At 40.3% G+C, this 9,140-nt stretch overlaps 1 protein-coding gene across 1 annotated transcript; it reads right to left on the bottom strand.

Annotated features, from left to right (window-relative positions):
- Positions 1-297: 297 nt before the first annotated feature.
- LOC146003454 (acyl-CoA Delta-9 desaturase-like) lies at positions 298-7,679 on the bottom strand. Its single transcript, XM_083141740.1, has 6 exons — positions 7,624-7,679; positions 4,641-4,833; positions 2,598-2,728; positions 1,036-1,241; positions 740-925; positions 298-658 (listed from the first exon to the last, which is right to left on the bottom strand). The coding sequence occupies exons 2-6, from the start codon at positions 4,816-4,818 to the stop codon at positions 298-300; spliced, it is 1,062 nt and encodes a 353-aa protein (XP_082997866.1). The 5' UTR covers positions 4,819-4,833; positions 7,624-7,679.
- Positions 7,680-9,140: the final 1,461 nt, after the last annotated feature.

The raw sequence follows: 9,140 nt of genomic DNA, 5'->3' as shown, positions 1-9,140 counted from the left end.
CGCGTGGTTTATGATTTCGCTTGTCTTCTATTACGTTTGCCTTAATAAGCTGAGAATCATGGTCATGTTTCTTCTCAGACAGGCGTATACATTAGGATTTTAAGAAACTTGAAAAATTAGATTTCAACCCACTTTGGGAAGTAAGATTAGGCTTTTACTATTTTACTATGCACAAATATTCAGAATGCTTGAAATGAAATAAAATAAGTGTTTACCAAAAATTTTATTAGAAAATAAAAGATAAATATACAGGATTGACTAACATAAGCAGGCTGCTATTGCAACTAAATGGTCATGTTACAAGAACAACCTCTCCATGGACTTCACCCCAGCGATGAGGCCTCCTGCCTCGTTGTTGAGCTTCTCGGTCATCCTATCCCACTGCTCCCTCGGGACGTCCTTGTCTCCCCAGCCCCACACGGGGTGGCTCCCGTCGCCCGTCCTCTCGGTGCGCGCCTTCAGGACCTCCGCCGAGACGCTCTTCCTGTCGTAGGCCCACCCGACGCCGGCGCACAGGTCGATGAGCTGCGTGGTGAGGCTCCTGCGCAGACCGAACTCAGCGGCCCTGTAATCCCAGGGGAAGACGTGGTGGTAGTTGTGCCAGCCCTCCCCCAGCGACAGGTACGCCACCGACGGGATCTCCACCGGCAGGATGGAGCTGCAAGGAAAGGGCATAGTTAGAGCTACGACTACGAGAATATGGCAATCACCAGAAGTTCTATTCGATCGTCACACTTACCCGTCGTAAGGCTTGTTGCCCCACAAATGCGCCGCGCTGTTCACGAGCCACGTGCCGTTGAGCAGGAAGACGTAGCGGAAGAAGTAGGCCACGAGCAGCGAGTTGGCGAAGGACTCTCCCCACAGGTAGCAGGGGACGGCCACGGGGATCCCGAAGGCGAAGATGGCGTACAGAGGGTAGTAGAACCTGCAACGGAAGAGGCGCCGTTTACAATCTAATAGGACCCCACGAGTGTTCTATAGACAGCCTAGCATAGCCTTTCCTAATAAGAGATGCAGAGAAGCAAGAAGACTCGCCTGGTCTGGAACATGACGATGGGGTCGGCCTGGATGTCGCTCATGTCGATGGTCCTGCCCTTCTCCTTGACCTGCGGCAGCTTCCTGAGCATGAGCCAGCCGATGTGGGAGAAGAAGAAGCCGCGGGAGGCGTTGTGGGGGTCGGCGTCCGTGTCGCTGTACTTGTGGTGCTGCCTGTGGTCTCGCACCCAGATGTACATGTTGTTCTGTAGGCGAAAAAAAAATCCAAGCTCACTTTACCATAAATGTAATTTATTGCTGTCTTAAAACTTGAACCAAAAAATAATAAAATTGTCTGCCGAGACATAATTACATGATAACTGATGAAATAAGTGTAAGACTAATTTGTTCACACATTGTTGCCCTAGTGAATTACGCACTAGCTTTGCAAAGGTAAGCGTTTTATATGTTCTGTGGTTTTGTCATCTGCTAGAATACATACAAAGTCTTCTGACAGTCCAAAGCTGGAGCAAAACCTCGTTGTGATCACTAATTTCGAACACGTTTATAGTTTAAAGCAAACAAACTGACAAACACCATATACGTCCTTAGGTTAATTACGAGAATGAGTATAAATGTACTTGTAAGGTGGAAATTGTGTAGGAAAAATTTCACTAGAACACCCGCATCCTGGTCAGGAATCCAACCTAGAATTTTTGGAAGGGGTAGTTACAAAAAAGAGCACGCACCTACAAAACTAACTCTAACTCTCTAGCATTCTTAAACCCGAATGTTTATGGCTGCAGCAACATAAGCCTTCCAAATGTTACTATCCTGGGCAAGACAATTAATACAATCCTTTCCACCCTAACCGATGTCCTTTAGGTCCATCTCAACGATATCCCTCCATCCTACAAAAATAGACTATATTTATTAACTATTCTTACCTACCAAGTGAATGAAAAATTTGATGGTAATTGATTGATTGAATTGTTGTTTTAAGTCCACTTTATGCACAGTAAGGCTAATCGGGACTGGACCTACATTTTAAAGTGAGATCCGAACCACTATGTCCTTCCACCGGGTATTGAACCAGGGACCCGAATACCACTACGCCATCGGGGAGGACCAATTTAATGGCAATATTAACTAAAGTATTATGAAAATCGTTACAAGTTGGGCACATATAATTTGTAGTGTGCAAGTATATCTCTATCTTTTGATTGTAGGTGATTGCAATATGAATTATTGTGAAACAAGATACTCGGCGGAAGTTGACCACAACTTAATTAACTAGAAAGGTTAGTGTACTTTGATTTATTGTTGGTTTAGGTAAGATCTCATCTACAAAGAATATATCACAGCTTCATTTACGCATAAGAGCAAGGCTAGAGGACCTAGGTTCGAAGCCTGAGTAAGGAAGTGACATGACATTGTGTTCCTGCATCAATTCATAATTCATCCTGTAGAAATAGAAGACTGGAGACTAGTAGCCTTGATATATGTCATTCATTAAATTATGAGGGCCGTTACTCAAAATTCCAAGTAGATTTTTTTAGTTAACTTTTTAATTCTGATATTTCAACGTTGTATTTTTTAGGTGTAATAATGTTGTAGCCTACCTGTCCAGCAACCGTGTGGAGCATCACCCAGATGAGCCTGAGCGGCCACTTGGCTTTGTAGGAGCGATGGGAGAACAGGCGGTGGGCTCCTCCCGTCACTCCGAGGGCACTTGTCAGGGCAAGGAACGTGGCTGCAAAACAAAGGAACTTTTAGAATTGGTTTGGAATTCAACTGTAGCATTTCCTCTTTTCAGAGTATTTGCGCAACCTTAAATTGAAGGAATACTAAGTACTAAATAACTGTAATAACTACACTGTGTCTCAGGAATCTATGGAGTAAGGCGAGAAAGCGAGTGGGCGGATCAAAGTCGTGCCCGCTCCTGCAAACGGCTGATAGCTGCAGTCGTCGCGTTTTCCCCTCTTTGCACTCACTTCCTCTCTCGCACGTCACTACTTTGTTCGCTTGCTTCAGAGATTGCTAGGACAGAGTGTATTTAACCCAGTGTTTTTCCATAAACTGTAAAAGCTGTTTTTACTTCCTTCCATGTTTGCATTTAAGAGAGCCATTAAATAAATACAATATTTAAATGGAAAGCAATATCATCCATATAATTAAGACATGGTAATATTGACGGAATAAATCCTACCGTTTTCAGCGCTACAACAAAAACATATAATTCTAAATAAGACGAAACTATCTTTTCGTAACAAATTGTAACATAAACAGTTTTCAAAATGATTTAAAACGGAACAGCCGGAGATGTCCGGAGGGTTGCCTCCCCGATGTTGTTATCATTTAAGTGTTTATTTTATTTGTGGAGGAAACTGCCTCAACTTGCTTCAAATAGCACCAAGCTCGTCTGTCGAAAATCGGATTCTGTCAGGAAGTTGCTGGAAAAAGAACAGTACGAGGAAATTTGAATCGGAGAGTTGAGAAATTCGCTTCAGGGAAAATAGAAATACAGTGCCTGTTTGACAGAAGCTTTCCTGAGATTCTTATCTATTTGAAGCATTGTAGACAATTCTAGTATATGCATGAAATACTGAGCTCTTTAACACAAGACCTAATTCTCAGCATGATACCATATTGCAACGAAACTATTTTAAGGTTATATTTCTTTTTTCTTTCAACGTTTCTGTTAAAATTTGGGCGTGTTAATCATCCTGGGCAAAACCCGAACACTGCATTTTTCGGCAATTAGGACTAACCAAAAGGAGTATACGTACTGGTAAATATCTATAGTCTCATTGGATACAAATTGCTCATTAGTAGCGCTCGGAATTTGATGAAAAATCACCTTTCTTTCTGAGCCTTGAAAACAGTGCTAAACCAGATATCAGTCCGTTTCCCTTAGGCCTCTTTTGACTTTTAGTTCACTTTTCAATATTTCTTGCTGTTTTTGTTACATTTATCTTCATTTTTGAGGTTTATTTTTCTTCTCGCCTGTTGTTCTTTAAAATTTAAATGCATTTCCTAGCATAACTTACATAGTTAAATTTTCTGTCATGGTCTTGATAGTAAGTTCGCCAGTAATCCAAAATACTATTAATAGGAAAAGCACAATATTATTTTTAACTTAAATGTTTGGCAATGGATTAATAATTAATTGTGGTAAATTTATTTTATCCTCCAGCAAACATACTTTAGGTGAAGCCTGTTTGAAGTTCCCTTGCAGCCCACTATTATCGCTTTAATCTGTGGTTTTAAAGTAAATTAGTCACAATATAGTATATGTATTAAAAAAATAACCTGATGTACGCGAAATACAACTTTATTTTCAGATGCTGACCGACTACTGTATCGTGTAAAGCCCACTCTGAAAGGATATGAATGACTCACACAAAAAAACTTGCGGTGTATTTTTGTACCCTTGAAGTAAAAATACAGAAAACTACAGTAGCACTTCATTTTTTTCCCTTTGCTTCAGTAGTTTAAACCCCTAAACAACGTGTTTTATCGTGTTGTTCACTACTCTCTTGTAATTTATGAAATAGCCTAGCTTTTTTCAAGATCGAAAATTACTTTTAGTTCATTATTTACGATTTTAGATAATTTTCTCGAGCCCTAAACTAATTAGAAACATCCATCGAAGTATTTCTTACCCCACAATGTAGTGTAGATGCTTGCTGCTGTTAAAGACAAGTAAAACCCGTAGAGACCAGCGCTGTGTAGAACAACAAAAGCCAACACATTTTTCCAAACAATGTCCGTTCGGAAATAACTCCTCTTCTGCAATGCGTCAGTAGCCTCTTCCCGAACAATTGGCGACTTAACTTCCATTGTTCTTGAAAAAGTCTGAAAAGGATTTTAAGAAAAGTTGTATTTAGTCTGCGCAGATTTTTTTAATGTTGAATATTTAAATTTATATCTTAGATAATTTGAATGTCTATATTAGAATTCACAGAAATAATCAACTTTGGAGAGTATTTTGCTGCCGTTTACTGATTTCTCTCGTCTATATTATCGATGCTCTTGGTAAATTTTCACTCATATTCTTGCATTTCGACATTTTTCAGCGTTTCATTCCGCCGACATAGAATCATCTCTATATGCATGGTTGAGTGAACTATTGTGTTTTAGTCCTGACATTTCCAGAGGGTATATACTAAGTTTCGTGAAATGTTAAGGGAAAATCCTGTCTCCCTTAGCTTTCGATTATGTTTCCATTAAATATATGGATGAAAACATTTAATTCATGATGGTGGAGATACTATACCCATAATTGGCATAAATGAGACATATTTCAATACAGAAGGCATTCTTAAAATATGAAACGCGTATTTTAATGATTACATGAACGTGAGGGATACAGTAAAATATTTTACTTTCTTGTTGACATTGCTTTCGTGAATTGTCAGTTTGTGTACTCTAAATAACCTTAATTACTTCTGCTGTTAACGCAAGAATTAAAAATTAAGGAAAGAATAATTTGAAGACCTCACTATTTACATTGAGCACTAGAGTCTTCTTACGCCACTCTTTCTATCTCCAAAGTACCTCTTTTGTTACGTCACCATACTTGTCACAATAACGTTTTACACAAAACTCTATAATAAAAGTAATTTGCAGCAAGGTGGTTTTATCTTTATACCTATATTCCTGAGGCTTACACTGTTCAAGGGGTTCCGGGTTCGATATCCGGTGGAGACACATAGTTGTTCGTATTCCACTGTGGGTTCAATCCCGATTAGCCATTCGGTGCATAAAGTGGATTTTAAACAAACGAACTAAAAGTAATACTCAAACTTAAACTGATCAACTGGTGGGTCATCTCGGATTATAGCATTGTGGTAGGAGGTATGCGGTAAAGGGGAAGATTTACCACAGGGTATACGGCATATACCACCGTATACCCTTGACTACAGTCCTGGGATTCAAGTCGAACCTTCACAATACACGCTTTCAATCATGACATACGAGAATACGAGAAAACATCCTCGTTTGTATGAAGTTCTACGAAGTGATGGTTATATTCGCCCAAGCATAGGCGTGGCTTAGAGGGGTAAGAAGAGTATTTCTGACTAATTATTATTATACAAGTTAGGAGTACTTTTGTTAACTTTCTTGGACCTGTTGCGTTCCCTGTTTTCACTGCTTCACCCCTGTATTCACCACAGCCTCCATTTTCTTTTACAAAACTCAGTACTAAGTAAACTCATCTCAACAGGACTGACACGGAAACAAACGGAAACTATTGCAGTATTTTGTAGCCGATACAACTATAGTGATGCTTTTTTTTCACAGTGAACCGTTCTTAGCTATCTTGTCCCATCTGACGTCACCAGATCGAGACAGCCACGATTTCACGAGACAGCCTGCCCACTCTGTGTAACCATTATTTAAACTATTGAAATGGTTGAAATAGTGAGCGAGAGAAACAAACAAGCCCATCTTAGGGAACGAAAGGACGAAAATTTATTAAGAAGAATAGATTTTTTAAAGTAAGAAAATAAATGATGGAAGTGAAACAGAGGCAAAGGTTGGCTGATTGATTGATCTGGTTATTTCACTACACTTTCGGCTAATCGTGTTACAAAGAAAACGGAAAAATAGAGATGAAAGCCGCTCGATTTTATACAGTGCATAAGTAATGGTTGGAACTTTGTTTTACAAGGAGGAGGAGAGCATTTTTCATAGCTTGGTGCTTTGAACATGTTCTGCCGACCGATTGGTTAAGTCTTCAGCAGAGAAACAAACAAGCCCATCTTAGGGAACGAAAGGACGAAAATTTATTAAGAAGAATAGATTTTTTAAAGTAAGAAAATAAATGATGGAAGTGAAACAGAGGCAAAGGTTGGCTGATTGATTGATCTGGTTATTTCACTACACTTTCGGCTAATCGTGTTACAAAGAAAACGGAAAAATAGAGATGAAAGCCGCTCGATTTTATACAGTGCATAAGTAATGGTTGGAACTTTGTTTTACAAGGAGGAGGAGAGCATTTTTCATAGCTTGGTGCTTTGAACATGTTCTGCCGACCGATTGGTTAAGTCTTCAGCAGACTCGTATTTGCTTGACTACGCATTCAAAAACGTGTTTGTTTAATCTTCCATTGACCTTTCTTTATTTTCAGTATTTTGTAATGTCATTTTCTCCATCGCGGTCAACCTCTCTGTGGACGTCCTAAGTGCCTTAAGTAAGTCAGACTGTAGATGTTCTACCCAATTTCTCCCTTAGCCAAGGTAGAGATGCTGGTAACATTAAATTATGTGAGCCGGTCTCCGGGAGCATAGAGTGCTACGACGCCAGGGTTCCGGGTTCGAATCCCTGCCAATCAATTATGTGAGCTACTGCTGCAACCAATGCGGTGGTTGTATTTAATAAATACATTTTCAAGCCGTCAGGAGGAAGAATATTTGCAGGTCATTTGTTTTCCAGTTTATGTAATTTAAACAAGAATTACAGAATTTGACTTGCAGATGGTACATCCATCATTTTCAAGAAGAGGAATGCAAGTCTGTTCTGGACCTGTCCTCGTTCGGAATCACAGCTTAAAAGAATAAGCCTTAAGATGTTGATTTGAAGCATATTTTACGATCACATTGAAAGGATGTAAGTACGACGTAAGACTAGTTCTGAGCTTACCTGATACTACTGCTTCGCAATAATCAGATGAGAGGAGTGGAGGCTTGTCGGTTGCTGGACACTGGCGGTGTAGATTGCAGTGGTTCGCGAGTATTTATACTAACAGCTGCCATAACATACGTCACTGGGTTAAGAGAGTAAACAATGGAATCGAATGAATGCATTGCCACGATGGAGTAATAGTTCTCGGCTCATTGTTCTTGTATCGGTGGGAAAATCTATAACCGATGCAATCATGCCACGCTCACGCCGTCTCTGTTACAACTATTGCATTACATTCATTGTATGTACATTACTTGCGTATAATAGTTACTGCCAGACCTAAATACAGCCTCACAATGAAAGTGACAACAACTGCATATCTGACATCACTTAGCCCAAGAACGCATTTTATGTATAGAATTATGAATTGTTGGTATACGTCCACTTTATGCACATATAGACTAATGAGGACTGGACCTACAGTTTAAAGGAGGTTCCAAACCTCCATCGGGTATCGCACCCAGGACCCCTTGATTACAATGCAAGGACGTTACCACTACGCCATCACAACGGTGGTTAGTTGAGTGGTTTTTAATTCCACTTTATGCACAGTAAGGCTAATCGGGACTGGACCTACGGTTTAAAGTGAGATCCAAACCACTATGTTCCTCCACCAGGTATCAAACCCGGAACCCCCTAGGACCTCTCGATGGCGCAGTGGTAGCGTCGTCGCCTTGTAATCAAGGGGTCCCGGGTTCGATACCCGGTGGAAGCACATAGTGGTTCGGATTCCACTTTAAACTGTAGGTCCGGTCCCGATTAGCCTTACTGTGCACAAAGTGGACTTAAAACACCAACCAACACCACCGGAACCCCTAGGCGATGACGCCACCAATGCACCATCTGCGAGGCCCACACTACACCATCAGGGAGGCCGACATGTTATATATAGAAAATAATATTTAGAGGAATATTAAATCTTACTTCACCCCTGGCCCTTGCTTCCCCCTATTATATTTCTGCCTTCGTTACCGAGCTGAGTAGGAGGTAGACTTTAGAATGTATTGTACACGATTTCTGGTGCAAGGACTTAAGATAAAATTTTCACTCGGGCGAAGTGAATTTTTGGCGCCTTCCTAACTCTACGCAATGGGCCCATAACTTTCCACCCTGATCCCTTTACTTTCCACAACCCTTCAGTAAAACAGCATGACCATGTTACATATTTACGGTTTTAAGGAGGAATAATAATAGCCTTGTTATTTTTTAATAGCTTAAGTATTACTGTTAAAGAACACGTTTATCGAAGTTATGTATGTATTTAATACCTACATAACGATATCAAGATAACAGTAATCCTTTATGTCAGTGGTTCTTAAACTGTGGTACGCGTACCCCCAGGGGTACATGAACTACTTGAAGGGGGTACACAATGAGCTCGGAGAATGGGTTTTCATCCATGAAGCTAAAAAAAAACAAGTACTGAAATGTACTAAATTGAGAGTGCAATCTCCGCTTGAAAGTTTCAAGTGTAC

This window comes from Lepisma saccharinum, chromosome 20 (assembly GCF_977018435.1).
Source record: "Lepisma saccharinum chromosome 20, izLepSacc3.1, whole genome shotgun sequence".
Lineage (NCBI taxonomy): Eukaryota > Metazoa > Arthropoda > Insecta > Zygentoma > Lepismatidae > Lepisma > Lepisma saccharinum.
This window is presented reverse-complemented; position numbering and strand designations above follow the sequence as displayed.

What these genes read in the sequence shown, in the direction of transcription:
- LOC146003454 (XM_083141740.1), bottom strand. Translation starts at nt 4,818, where the DNA reads ATGGAAGTTAAGTCGCCAATTGTTCGGGAAGAGGCTACTGACGCATTG. An exon ending in TCCACACGGTTGCTGGACAG is followed by an intron (nt 1,242 to 2,597) that starts GTAGGCTACAAC and finishes TTTCGCCTACAG; the next exon opens with AACAACATGTACATCTGGGT. An exon ending in GGCAACAAGCCTTACGACGG is followed by an intron (nt 659 to 739) that starts GTAAGTGTGACG and finishes CTTTCCTTGCAG; the next exon opens with CTCCATCCTGCCGGTGGAGA.